The 14,760-nt window shown below is 48.7% G+C and overlaps 1 protein-coding gene across 1 annotated transcript; it reads left to right on the top strand.

Moving 5' to 3' along the window:
• Positions 1–296: 296 nt before the first annotated feature.
• Positions 297–14,047, top strand: HSPB8 (heat shock protein family B (small) member 8). The gene is made up of 3 exons (XM_041729173.1): positions 297–1,026; positions 7,483–7,546; positions 13,041–14,047. The coding sequence occupies exons 1-3, from the start codon at positions 660–662 to the stop codon at positions 13,198–13,200; spliced, it is 591 nt and encodes a 196-aa protein (XP_041585107.1). The 5' UTR covers positions 297–659; the 3' UTR covers positions 13,201–14,047.
• Positions 14,048–14,760: the final 713 nt, after the last annotated feature.

Genomic DNA, 14,760 nt, shown 5'->3' with positions numbered 1-14,760 from the left:
GGGGGGGGCAGGACGCAGCACGCTGGGGGCGGGGGAGGCACGCCTGGGTGACCCGAGCCTCAGAGCCTCCGCAGGCAGAGCGGTTATTAATAGCCGCTGGGCCTTTGCGGCCCGCGTGGAGCGGAGGCTCCGGGAGGGGGGGGGCGGGCCGCGGGCTGCGCTGGCCGCCGGGCCCTCCCCGCCCCCGGGAGCCCAGCTGCTCCCTGCGGATTCTCGGGGACTGGTTCATCACCTCCGAATACTCCTGTGACAGGAGGCGCTTGCAGAACCCGCCCCCGGCCCCAGGCAGCAATAAATAGAAGGCTCCCCGCCCGCCCGGGAGAAGCTCGGAGAAGTTTCTAGGCCTCCGTCCCGGGTTCCTTAAGCTCCTGACGCTGCTCCGGCCCTCCCAGCGGCGCGGCGGGGAGCCCGGCCGGGCGGGGCTGCAGTGCGCGGGAGGCTCCTCGGCTCGGGCTGGGCTCGGCTCCCGCCCAGGGGGCTGCCGCGGTCGGGAGCAGGGGCTCCGGGGCTGGGACCCCACCGGGTACACGCCCCCGTCCTCGGCAGTGGATGGTCCAGCGTTTCCTGAAGCCCAAGCGTGAGCTCGGAGGGCCAGCGCACCCTATCACCTCGCTGGGTGACCTTGGGCAGGTGGCCCCCATCCCTGAGCCTCCGCAGCCATGGCTGACGGTCAGATGCCCTTCTCCTGCCACTACCCGAGCCGCCTGCGCCGCGACCCCTTCCGGGACTCGCCCCTGCCCTCCCGCCTGCTGGATGATGACTTTGGCATGGACCCCTTCCCCGACGACTTGACTTCCTCATGGCGCAACTGGGCCCTGCCTCGATTTTCCACCGGGTGGCCTGGGACCCTGAGGTCAGGCATGGTGCCTCGGGGGCCCACGGCCGCAGCCAGGTTTGGGGTACCTGCGGAGGGCAGGAGTCCCCCACCCTTCCCCGGGGAGCCCTGGAAAGTGTGTGTCAACGTGCACAGCTTTAAGCCAGAGGAGCTGATGGTGAAGACCAAGGATGGATACGTGGAGGTGTCTGGTGAGTGGGGGGCAGGAGTGAGAGAGGTCCCCGAGAGGGGTGTAGGCCTCAGCCCCGGGAATAGCCAAGAGAACGTTCCCTTAGAGGGTGAGCTGTGACAGCGTGTGACACAGGTGACTTCAGGGCTCAGGAATGCAGCCCATAGAAGTTATCTATGGAAAAGCACTCCTCTCCTGGCTTCCAGGAGATGCCTCAACCTGACCCAGCTGATGGGGACTTTGGGTGCTGTCTCAATCAGAGGACAGGCAGGGAAATGGAAACCACGTCACACGTTTTGACAGAAAAAATAATAATAATATAAAACATAAGTCAAAAGAGAAGCAATACACAGGCAAAGAAGAGATAGGGCCCTTGGCACCCTGGTGTCACAGCACAATCTAGAAGGGTGTGTTTAATGCTGTGGCATGATAGAGCTAACAATCAGCACAGGTTTCAAGAGGCACACCTCCCCTGTCCCAGATAAGGAAACTGAGGCATGACTGTCACTCTAACGATACTGACTGGTAAGCTTGGTTGAACGCTTACTCTCTGCTATGCGCTTTACCTGTAGCATCTCAGTTCGAACAACTGGAGGAGGTGGGGACTGTTTGTCTCCTCTTTTTACAGATGAGGAAACTGAGGCACAGAAGGCTTAAAGTAACTTGCCCATGGCCTCCTGGATTCTACCCCAGGCTGTCTTGGGAACTGGAAGGCCAGAAGCAATTTGATGATTTATTGAGCGCCTGCTAGGTACCAAGAACTGGGCTAAGACTCATATTCCTGCCACCAAATAATCCTCCCTCACTCCAGCCCTGAGACGCGGGCCCTCTGCTCCCATTCTACAGTGGAGGAGGCCGAGGCCCAAGCAGGACTTGGCCCGGGTCACACCATGAGTCAGCAGCAGGAAGAGTCTGAGCCTGCCCAGGACTCCAGGCCCAGGTCACATCCCAGAAGAGGAGACCAGAGGCTCAGTCCCCATTAAGCCGGGCAGCCGGGATCCGCTTCCTCTCTCTTCCCTCCCAATTAATGCTCCATTAAAAAGAGTATCTGGCAGGCTCCAGGCCAGAAAATCAATAAAAGCCATTGCAAAGCCAGGCTGGGCAGAGACGAGCCCGGTAGGGCAGGGCGCCGTGTAGGGGGAGTTTCAAAGCCTCGCAGGGCAGAAATATAAACATCAGAGGCTCGGGCCGGGTGTGGTGGGCCACACGAGACACGCTGGGGCCGCGTGGGGATGGAGGGGTGTAGCCAGGGCTTCCTGAGTTGGCTGCCGAGCCAGGCTGGAGTTCTCAAACTGGCTCTGCCACTGACCAGCAGGATGTGCAAATTGTTTATCTTCTCTGTGCTTTGTTTCCTTATCTGGAAATCGGGGTGCCAGTGGCTACACTGCATGGAGATCGTTGTTGTATGACATGAGCCGAAGTGTGTCAAGTGTGGACCTACTGCTTGGAGCAAGGGGGATCAGTATTCATCTTGCTGTGACGCTGCTGTTACTAAAATGCTGTGCCCAGAGTAAGGCCCCAGTAAACCATAAATGGTAGATGCTCTTTGAGACCTGGGTTCAGATCCCGACCCTGCCGGATGGATATGGACAAGAAAGTCTTCTCAATACTCTGAGCCTCAGTGTCCTTCTCTGCAAAATGGGGAGCATGATGATTGGCCCTGCAAGTCTGTAGAAAAGATTAAAAATAACATGCAGACAATCTCTGATAGTAAGTGCAGAGTCTGTAAAATGGGTCTAATAATAGTGTCCACCTGGAACTCTGTAAACAGAAATTCTGTTTTAATCAGAAATTCTTTGTTTTAACTAGGATTCCAGAGGTTTCCACCCCAGGTCAGAGGGTTTCCCGTGCCCCGTGGTCTCCTGGAGGATATTTCCTCCGTTCTCCTTTCTGGGTGCTTCTTAATAACTGGGCTGTGGCAGCTCCAGGCTGAGACACCAGCTGAGTGTACCTTACAAATCCAGCGGCTCCACAAGAGGCTTTGAGTGAGTCATGGAGCCTCGGTTTCCATATTTCTAAAATGGGGTCATTGAGCACTTAAGTGAGATAGACGAAGCCTTTTTAGATTGTAAAATGCCTCCTACGTGTGCATGTCTACCTCAGCTTTGACAGAATCCAAATCCCCCGAGAGTACATACAGAGACTCTCAGAAAATTGATTCAAGAAATCACATTGATATTGGGGTTCCATTTAAAATCAGATCCAGTTTTTCACCCTGCATCACATAACGATAGACCTGTTCTGTCTCAAGCACTTGGTGCAGGGCACTGTGCTAAATGCCTCTGTATATTGACTCCCTGGTTCCTGACATGGACTTTCAAGGAGATATGGGTAGATTTGTGATACCCACTTTACAAGTGAGAAAGTTGAGGCTTAGAGAGAGTAACTCACCTGAGACCCCCGAGATCCTCCATGGCACATTGCAATTCAAAGCCAGGCCTGCTTAGACAGTTCCGAGTCAGGATGGCTGAGTTTTCTTCAGATTATGCGGCTTTGGACAAATCCTGCCACCTCTTAGCCCTCGGTTTTGCTGTTGGTCTTAGGAAGAGTTGAACTAAATCAGTATTTGCCAAATGGTACATTTTAAGATATCAATAGGCATCTAAGAAATGCAGGATAGGCAGTCTGGAATTTCAAAAGGTGCCAGAGGAAACAAAATGATCAATAGGTCTCCTCACTGCAGGCCTTATCAGAGCTTTGAATTTACTAAAGTAGTTTGTGGATCTCTGGAGGCAGCCCTGTCTTATCTGACCACATTTGAGTGTCCAGTTCCAAGGAAGTATTTGGAAAATGCTAGACTAGATGCTTCCCATGATGCCTTATACACCCCAATTCCCACCCTGCAGCCACCAGCCAAGAAATGTTCTCTTCATGGGCCACTGGGCTAGGTCCCAGCCAAGAAGGAACTGGAAAACCCAGAGGCCTTATTCCCACCCCTTCTCCTTAATCCCAGGGCCTCTGCCTCCCCTGGAAACAGCACCTTCTTTCTTTAGCTGGGCCAATGGCTTTCCCTGAAGTGCTGATGCCTGCTTCTTGGCACCTACATTTCTCTGAGGCATGCTGAAAAAATAGTAGCTGTGAGGGGCCTCTGGCTTGCTCTGGCCTCTGGATGAATTCTTTTAAAAAAAAAAACAGAATCATAATTACTTTTTTCTGTTTACAAAAATAAAGTATTTCCACAGTAGAAAATGTAGATGGGAAAGCAAAATAAGAAATTAAAAAATCACTCATAATCCTTAAGCTGCCCCAATAAATAGATATTCAAATTATATGCAAATTAAGTTTCACGATGAGCCTCGGGTAGAACATCCATTTTCAACCAGGCTCCTCTTTATGAAAATCTTGGAGCTGCGCTTGCTCAGAGATCCTCCCCTCCCTAACCCCAGTACCCTATTTTCAGGGCATGGATAGGACAGCTTAGCCTTTCAGCAGCAGTCCTTTATCCGAACATCAAAATAAGCCGCAAACCATCGCCTTCACACAGCATTTTCACAACTTAGAAAACAATTCTGTGACTCATGCTCATTTGCTCAGCAACCCAATAATTAGGAAGCTGTTGTCACCCCATTATAGAGAGAAGACTAAACTGAGGCTCAGAGAAGAGTAGAGATATGCTCACAAATGTTAGAGCAGGGACTAAAGTCCAAAACCTACATACCTCTGCTCTGGCACTTCCAAGCTGTGTGACCTTGGGCTTATCACTTAACCTCTCTGAACTTCCATTCCCCATCCACAAAAGGGTAATCACGAAAGTCCCTGACTTCTAAGGTTGTGAAAATTAAAGTAGCCATAGTAAGGAGTTGGGACAGTCGCTGACACCAAGTAAGCGCTATATAAGAGTCTGTTATTGCTATTCTTTTGATCATCATCATTGTTTACTATTCTCAGGACACCAAGTGTGCAAAAGGGCTGAGTCAGAGGCACTGGCCAGTCCCCAGAGGAAGCAGGCCTCTGGAGGCCCAAGCCGTGGAAGGGTGTCAGGGAACAGACAGTGCTCCCCTGGCCACAGGCCTGGGTTAGAGCTGGACAATTGGTACATGGACTTGGCAGGTCCAAATCAACTCTCCCAGCAGCAGCACCTTCACATCATTGTGTGTTCTGGGTAACCAGACACTCTGGTTCAAAAACGAATTCCTATCCCTGAACCCCCTTCTGCTCAGCCCGTAAGAGAATACACTGATGCAGCCTTTCGTAAGGGCAGTATAGCATCACAGATCAAGGCTCAGGCATTCTAGAATTTAGAATTTATCCTAAGGATGTCATCAGGCCGGATGCAAGATCCAGCTGTAAGAATATTCAGTGCAGTGAGGTTCTTTCCAAGGTCAGATACCGACTGCAGTGCCCCAAAGCCAGGGATTGGCAAATGAACTTAGGTATCCCTATAGCAGAATGCTGTGCAACCATTAAAAAATCACATTGTGGAAGAATATTTGGTGTAACATGGAAAAATAATTTTTTTAAGATTTTCTTTATTTATTCATGAGAGACACAGAGAGAGTCAGAGACATAGAGGGAGAAGCAGGCTCCATGCAGGAAGCCCGACGTAGGACTCGATCTCGGGTCTCCGGGACCACGTTCCAAGCCAAAGGCTGACGCTCAACCGCTGAGCCACCCAGGCGTCCCTGGAAAAATAATTATAATGTGATAGCAAGAGATAACAGTTTTGAGCATAACATAGGATCCCATTTGCTAAAATACGTCATATACATCTATACTATGTAACATTTATGTGTGCCTAAGTAACATAGAAAGAAAAGTCTGGAACATATATAAAAATGTGGTTTTATTGGGGTGATGGGATTATGGGTGGTTTCGATCATTTATTTCTTTATTTTCTACATTTTTCTAGAATAATACATGTATTATCTTAATATCAGAACAGTCATTAATAAAGCAATTATTAATAATTTAAAAAGCAATTAATAATGGAATCACCTATTAATTGTCAGTTTTTTAATAAACCGGGGCTGCAAAAAATCCCACAAGGTTATTTACAGTCTGGATTCCAAAGCTTCTCAGAAGAGTGTCCCTGGACACATGAGGGTTCTTGGCCAGGGAATGTGACCCCACAGATGAACAAATAAAGATAGGAGCTGGAAGCCTATACTGGGCACTACTCTGGTTTATTTAAAGAGAAATTAGAGGGGCGCCTGGGTGGCTCAGTCAGTTTAGCAGCTGCCTTCAGCTCAGGTCATGATTTCAGGGTCCTGGGATCAAGCCCCTTGTCAGGCTCCCTGCTCAGTGGGGAATATGCTTCTCCCTCTCCCTTTGCCCCTCTTCCCACCTCATGCTTATTCTATCTATCTCAAATAAATAAATAAAAACTTTAAAGAAGAGAGAGAGAGAAATTAGAGGTTCTCTCCATTTAAAAAAAAGGAGCAGCCAAGAGGCTCAGAAGTTGCTATATAGGGACGCTTGGGTGGCTCAGTGGTTGAGGTCTGTCTTCAGCCCAGGGCCTGATCCTGGAGTCCCAGGATCAAGTCCCACGTCGGGCTCCCTGCATGGGGCCTGCTTCTCCCTCTGCCTGTGTCTCTGCCTCTCTCTGTGTCTCTCATGAATAAATAAATAATTTTTTTTTTAATAATTTTTTTTTAAAAAAAAAAAAGGTTGCTATATAAATTGCAAGGTGATAGCTGGTTTGGGCCCAAACCTTGTAATCTTATCTTTTCATTCCTGAGGAAGAAAAAACTGTCTCCCCCTGTTACTCTGTAGAAGGCAGGGCAGGTGGAATTTCAAATCTGTGGTGTCTAATGTGCCATTTCTTAAGGAGAGCTCCCTTTGGAGACTCTGGGTCTTGTTTTTTGTTTTTGTTTTTGTTTTTAATTTAGCAGATTGAAGTATTATTTCCAGGCAATTCATCCGTTGTAAGTATGGATAATGTGGCTCAAAAAGCTAATTGCAAGCTGGAACAGAAAGAGAGGCATGAGACCCCAGTACTTGGTGTAGATTCAGGGGGAGCTGGTTCACAGCCAGGCCTGGTGGTGACTGTGCCTCAGTTCCCCCATCAGTAAGCAAGGGGGAAAGATGCCCACCTTCAGACAAAGGCCCTATGAGTTGTAAAGCCCACTGGGTGGCAAACCAACCCTCGGTAGGTGACCCCACTTCTTTCCTACCATGCCTCCTGGGATGCTAGCCTCTGGGTTCGTGTGGCTGACTAGGAGGAAGGGGTGAATGTGCAAGGCTTAGAAGATACAGTGCAACATGTGATTCAGTTTCTGTGATTTCCTAAATCTAAGTCATAACTGTCTCCAAACCACCATCAAGGTCTCCTGTCTGGCTTGTTGTCTTATTTCAGCTTTACAACAGCAGGTGGGTCAATTTAGTAGATGAGGGACCAGAGAGACTCAGACACCTGGTGTCTCCAGACTGAGCCCTGAGCCAAATGGTAGGGCATGAGCAGGATTCAAACCCAAGTCTGAGTCCCGACCGAAGTCCAGAGGACATATATTCTTACATGTGGCATTCTTCTCCCCTCTAGGCAAACACGAAGAGAAGCAACAAGAAGGTGGCATCGTTTCCAAGAATTTCACAAAGAAAATCCAGTAAGTAACCTGGTGGTGTGGGTTCCAGGGTGGGGGTGACTGAGTGAGTAGTGCCTGGGACCCAAGATCTGGAGTGTCTCCCTCTTGGGCATCTCTCTCTCTTCCAAGATAAGCCCCAGGGGAGAGAATTGAACCCTCCCACCTAAAGGGGAGAAAAGTGTCACAGCAAACCTGCCATTGGGTCCCAGAAAGTGGGGAGGCATAAATTATGCTGTCACACCTACTCAGTGCCCTGTGAGGTGGGAATTAACAATGCCACCAGTTTGTAAATGAAGAGTCCGAGAGGCAAAATGACTTGTCTGTGATTCCATGAAAACCAGGCCACTCTCCTACGCATGTGGTCCGCCTGGGCAGGATCCCCATCACCATCAGGAAAGACTCTCCCCTGATGCCCAAATGCCCAGAAGAATCTTGTGAAGCTTGCTTGCAAGGGGGGACCTAAGGGGCCCACCACCGGGACAGTGTGCGCCTTCCCTAGAGTGTCCACAGGAATGAAGCCAGAAGGGATCATGGCATTGCTGTTGCCCACTAGGAGGGCTCTGGAGGCTGAGGCTTTGGGATGCATGGGGGGCAGTTTTGGCTGAGAGGTGCGGGCAGGGCTGGCCCCGGGGGAACCATGCCAGCAGCAGGAAAACCACCAGGCCGGGCCAGTGAATCAAAGCCACACAAGGGCCCTCATGGCAACAGCTGTGGGGAGGAAGTCTACACAGCAAGGAGCTAACGGACACCTCTTCCCAGACGCGCACCCTCTACCCAGCAGCACTCCACTGCACATACTCTAGCCCCAAAGTCTTGTCCCAGGCCACACATTTAATCATCATACCCTCCTTGTATGATGGGGAAACTACCCCAGAGGTTCCCAGAGGTGAAGAGACCTGCCCAGAGTCCTGAGAATTCAAATTTAGGACAGCCCCAAACCAATCCCTGAACTCTGAGTTCAGTGATCACACGTGGAGCAAGGGATGCCCTTTGCTCACCTGTAAAAGGGCTGGGGTGGCTGGTGATTCCAGAGCCACCAGCTGGGAATGAAATGAAATCATGGCACAGCCACCAGCACACCGTAGGTCCCCACAAGTGGCAGTTTGTTGTTCCCTTTATCCATGTTGTTGAGCACTTTTCTCCACCTCTAGCCCTGGCCAAAAAAAAAAAAAAAAAAGAAAAAAGAAAATTTCCTGGAGCTGGAAGAGAGTATGCTGGCTTGAATCCTGAGGCCTCTTTCAGCTTTGGGATTCTGCAGTCCTCTCTCTCCTGCCCTGTGCCCATTACTGACCCACCCAGCGCCTCTGGAGTCCTTAGAACCCCATAGACGATTCCTCATAAGGCAAACGGCTAACTGTCTTCATGCTTGCTGGCTCACCTGCCATCTCCAACGCCCTCCCCCCCCCTCCTCCCGGAACAGCAGCCAGATCAAAGGCTGCTAAGAGGGACAGGGGAAAGGAAAGGGGGGAAAATGCAGGGGGAGCTGATGTTTCTTTGAAGAGACTCAAATAAGGTCTCAGGATGGAGTCACAGGCAGGACAGCACTGTGGAAGGAGATGGAAAGAAGTCAGGGGGTTAATCATCTTTATGAAATGTGGATTTCCCCATCTCTGAGGCCTCCGGGAAAGCAGCTTGCTGGGGTGACTTGACTAGATAGAAATGCCTAAAGCTGCTCAAGGCACAGCTGGGGTCCAGCAGCTGAGCTGAGCTACTTGTTACAGTATTAGACTAGCCATTGTCGTGAGCACCCCCAAGTGCCCTCCCTTGCCAGCCCAGCATCCCGATCCTGTCCCCAGGACCCTCTGAACCTTCCCACATTCCAACAGCAAGGGGTCCCCAGCACCCTCCTCCATCACTATGGCATGTTTCCATCCATTCTGGCTGGTCATTGTCTAGTTGTGCCAGTTGCTAAGTATTTTGAAGCTCCTCTGGGTGTAGGGAGTCCTGGTTCCTTGGTAAAGAAAGTAGATACCTTGGAACAACTGCTCTGAGCTTCTGTCCCCAGATTCCCTCGTGGACAGAGTTGGGATGGCAAATGAGAGGATGTGTGTAAAGCATTTAGCATGGGGTCCAGACTCAGCATTCAGTCCGTGGGGACTAATGTTATTTAAAAATTCTCCAAGGCTGGAGTCACATGAGAGCAGCTGGGACCTCCTGGGATGCCCTGGCTCTGCCCAGACTCTAGACACCAAGGATGGCCCTGGCCCACACTCAGGAGGCTCTATTCCCTCTCCCAGGAAAAACTCTAGTCATCAGAGGACAGGGAAGTTCCTTCAGCCAGACTGAGATCCTTGGAGATTTCCTCCCAGGCAGGATGCTACAGCTGTTTGCCTTTGTCACGGCTAGGAAATTCTTGCCAACACATCCAACCCCATGTGAAAGGTGCCATTTTGACCGGATGAGGGAGAGCAGGAGAGGTCTTGGAATTTGCTGATCAGGTTGGGGGCAGGGCAAGACTTGTGTGTGGATGGGGTCTTTCCACACCCAACTTGGATGAGAGGACAGGAAGCAGGGGATGCAGGAAATCATCCATGGAAGATGTTCAGAGCCAAAGCAAACTTTGGCTCCTTGCTCCACATCTTCCCAGATATCTGTTCTGCCATTTACTGACACCTGCAGTGTGTCAAGAGCCATGTGAAGAGGGAGTTAGGTTTAAAGAAGGGGTTAGTTTAATATTATTCCACTTTTAAAAGAATCCTATGAAGTGGGTATTATTAAGCCCACCTTGTGGATGAAAAAACTGAAGTTCAGTGGGATTTTGGAATTCCACAAAAGTCACCCAGCTAGTCATGAGCCAGATCTGGGATTTGAACACAGGTCTCCCCACTTTCAAAGGCCATGGCCTTCCTACCTGGGTAGGGGAGACCATACTGCAGTCATTCACAGACCGTCTTCAACTACTTTTTGCCTTATATGCTTATATTCCCATATTATTATTCGCTTAAGATTTCTTTTCTTTTTGATTAGATCACTTTTGAGAAAGTTAAATTCCCTTTGCTAAAATGTTCGCTGAAGAGGGCAATCATAAAACAAATCCAATGAAAGAAAAATGCAGTTAAATAGATAGCATTGTCTGCTTAAAAGGATCCAAGCCTTAGATCAGCCCTCTCTTTGTTAAAAACAGAAAATAGCAAGGGATAGAGGCTAAAGGTGTTAAAGTCATGTTAACACTTAGTTGAGATGTTCCTTTGGATGCAAATGGAAGGATTCAAAGAGAATGGAAGAGGAATAATCTTCCTACCATGGAGGTTCAAGTACAGGTCATCTGGTGAGAGACCTTGAACAAGTCTATTCCCATCTCTGGACCTCAGTTTCCCTAGGTGTAATATGAGAGCACTGTCCTGAACAATCAAGGAGATTCGTTTGGGTTCTGGCATTTTATGGTTCAGTGATACGACCACTTGTGCTAAAATATACACAGCCACCAAGGTGCCCACTTCAATAGTCATGACTGCAGTAACGATGTAGAAGCTAACACTTATTGAGCACTTACTAAATGCCAGGTGTTGGGCCAAGCCTTTTTCTCTCATTATCCAGTGTAATTCTTGCACTACCTTAAGAGGCGAACATCGTTAACCCACTTTTCCTATAAGGAGATAGGTTCAGAGAGGCTAGGTCTAAAGCCCAAGGTCACACAGTCAGGAAGAATCAGAATTTGAACTCAGGTCTGCCTGCCTGCAAAGGCCATGCTCTGGCTCACAGCTGCCCTGCTCCATCATACCAGGTGTGCTACCAGTTAGCCTACGAATAGTTAAACAGAGTCGGCCCATCCCCAGCAGTGGGAGGGAGGTCCAGACTTTAGGCCTCCTCTGTGCTTCAGAAGTTTGACTTGGCATCTGCCCAAGCTCCCTCTTTCTCCTCCCTCCTTCCCAGCGGGTCCCTCGTTAATCTCTGTGGCTCTGTAAGTCTCCTGGGTAGATGCTGCTCATGTGGCTACATGTTGCTACTCACAGCAGAAACTCCCCACCCCCTTTCAGGAAGGATCCTGCCCTGGCTAGGAATGGGTTTGCCTCATTGCTTGGTCCTTTCATCAAAACTTCTGCAATTCTAACAGCCAAGCCATCCTGGACCAGTGGAAAGATCTGTGCTGATTGACCCTTCTAGCTTTCCTTTTTTTTTTTTTTCCAAAAAGTCTGGTACCAGGGGAGGTATTAGAACATCATGATCAGCTACTCTAAGTTTGGAGACCAAGATTCCAATTCCATTCCCATCTGCTTCTTACCAGCAGTGTGACTTTGGGCAAATCACTTCACCTCTCTGACCTCAATTTCCTTGTCTGTAAATTGGGACGGTAACAGAACTTGCCTGGTGGGATTATTGTTAACGATTAAATGAAATGATACACATGTGAAGTACCTGGCACATAGAAAGTGCTCAGAAGGTCCTAGTTTTCATAATCTTTATTAATAATGGCATCCAAATGAAGCCATGAACATGTTCTCACAATTCCGGTAGTTAGTGGAAGGAGCCAGGTCCCAGATTGTCTCATTCACCCAAAACAATCAAAAACTCATAAAAAATAGCTTCAGAACTGGAACCAGAGTTGGATTCAGAAATCCCTTTGAGGCTCTCACTCATTGAGCCTGCCACTTGATTACCCCAAGCCTTTGCTAAATGTTCTCTGCAACGGGCATATTCATTCCTACCTATTAACTGTTCTGGGCTCTTTATACAGTTCCGGCCAGGTCATTTCCTATAAATGTGTTTGGGGGAAAAAGCAATTATGACCTGTTAAGGGGTACTTCAGCTGTGACCCAAATCAAGGCTCATCCTAAGCATAAGAGAATGTTCCCATGTGGCCAGCCTGTTCTGTCGTTAATTTGCCAGTGATGCTTGTGTAGTAAAGCACGTTAAGCAGACACATGGCAAATGAGAACATGTTACCTGCTGTAGCATCTTACCTATGTTCTATTACAGGACAGTAGTATTGGCCATTTCCGCCCACAGCTGGGCAGATGTGGGTAGAAACCTCAACCAAAGACCAGACATCTGGGCCATGGCGATCTTTTAAATTACTGTTGGAACCACCATTTTACTGTTTGCAAAGCCTGTTCAGACTCTGTCTCACTTCAAATACTACACACATTTACACTGCTACCACCATTGGCAGATGAGGACATAAACTCAGAGCAATTGAGTGACCTTCCCAAAATCACACAGTTAGCGAGGGGCAGAGCTGGGATTCAGACCCAGGGGTGGATGCCCTCAGAACCTGAACTCATGTCAAAACTATTTTCTTCCAAATGAACAAAAGGATGTTTAAGCTATATTAAAAATAATGAATGAGGACACCTGGGGGCTCAGTCACTTAAGTGGCTACCTTCCACTCAGGTCATGATCCCAGGGTCCCAGGATAGAGCCTGGCGTCGGGCTCCCTGCTCAGCAGAGAGTCTGCTTCTCCCACTGCCCCTCACCTAGCTCATGCTCTCTCCCTCTCACTCTCTCTCAAATAAATAAAATCTTTAAAAAATAATAATAATAATAACACATGGATAATATCTTGTGCTTCTCCTAGGCTTCCCGCAGAGGTGGATCCTGTGACAGTATTTGCCTCACTTTCCCCAGAAGGCCTGCTGATCATCGAAGCTCCCCAGGTTCCTCCCTACTCACCATTTGGAGAGAGCAACTTCAACAATGAGCTTCCCCAAGACAGCCAGGAAGTCACCTGTTCCTGAGAACCCAGGCTCGACCCATCTTTTTCCCTCCCCAACCCCAAGGCTTCTCTGATTCCAGAGTACATTACTTTAGCTGAATTCATAGATTTAGTGTGACTAAAATGTTAGGGGTGGGGGTGGACTGACCAGACTCCCTGGATAGTGTAGTTCTAGGTTTTTCCACAGGATGGCGCAATTGGCAGGTCATGCTCAGTTGCATTAGGCCAAAATGCTGGGAGATTTTTTTCTTTACCTTTTTTATCATAATGAAAATGTTGCACATTCTATAGCTGCAAAACAGATAAAAGGGGACATAACATTTCACACTGTATCTGCCTTTTGCAGCAAATGCAAGGATTGCTCTTCTCTGGGGACCTCCCTGTCACCCAGTTCCCTGTTCTGGGCTCCTACTTTCCATGCCTGCCCCATGGTTTGGTGGTTGGAGCCTAGAGCTCACCCTACTGTATTTCAGCAGCCCTGGCCTGCAAAGGGTTATAGATAGGTCTTACATCCCCATATATGGGATTTACTCAACAGCCACATGAAAATAGTGCCTTCTGCTCTTCATCCAAGCATTTATATAGCATGTCCCCAAGTTGGCACTCCCTGAGGACTCTGGATGCCCATTTATTCTCTGGCTAAAGTCCCCCCTTTCTTGTGCCTCCTATGTCCAATTTGGGATTTTTACAGAGGGGGCTGTCTCCAAACAGCTCCGCTAGGAACCAAGCAAAGGCCAGACAGGCTGGCAGGCAGGCTAGTGGTATTATGTATATGAGCGGGATGTGTGTGTCATTGTTATTTGAATTGTGCTGTTGTTTAGGGGGGGAAATAACAGTAAATAATACTAATAAAGGAGCTGATGTTCTTAGCCTGTGTGCTTCTTTTGATGAGGAATGCTAAATGCTATACCACTTAGAGACACAGTATCGATTAGGAATGCTTGTGGCCACAAATAGTGATGCCCAACAAAGAGTGGGTTAAGTGACCTAAACATCTATTGTCTAACTTTACAAGTTTAGAGATGAGTGATTTCTGAGTTATTTATTCAGTTCATATGCCACCAAAGCCCAGAGATCTTTTTCCTCTGCTATCTCTGACAAGTCTAGAAGATCTGTCCTCCTGTTTGCAAGATGGCTGCAGCAGCTCCAATCATCTCATCTTCCTATGACAATGTACAGGAAGAAAAGGCAGGAGTTAAAAAAAAAAAAAAAAAAAAAAAGGTCATCTCATCTGGCTTTCTCTTTTATCAGTGAGCAAGATCTTTTCCAGAAGCTCTTGGAAGACTTCCCCTTTTATCTCATTGACCAAAACAGGGCCACATGTTCTATCCCTGGAGCCAATTCCATTTGTTCCCCCATGACAACCTAGGAAGTAGATTTTCGTTTTACAATGAAGAAGGCTGACGCTGGGCAGCCCAGGTGGCTCAGCAGTTTAGCACCGCCTTCGGCTCAGGGCATGATCCTGGAGACCCGGGATCGAGTCCCACGTCTGGCTCCCTGCATGGAGCCTGCTTCTCCCTCTGCCTGTGTCTCTGCCTCTCTCTCTCTCTCTCTCTCTCTCTCTCTCTCTCATAAATAAATA

The sequence above is a fragment of the Vulpes lagopus genome, chromosome 14, assembly GCF_018345385.1.
Source record: "Vulpes lagopus strain Blue_001 chromosome 14, ASM1834538v1, whole genome shotgun sequence".
Lineage (NCBI taxonomy): Eukaryota > Metazoa > Chordata > Mammalia > Carnivora > Canidae > Vulpes > Vulpes lagopus.
Note: the sequence above shows the minus strand (reverse complement) of the source record. Positions and strands in the feature narration are given on the sequence as shown.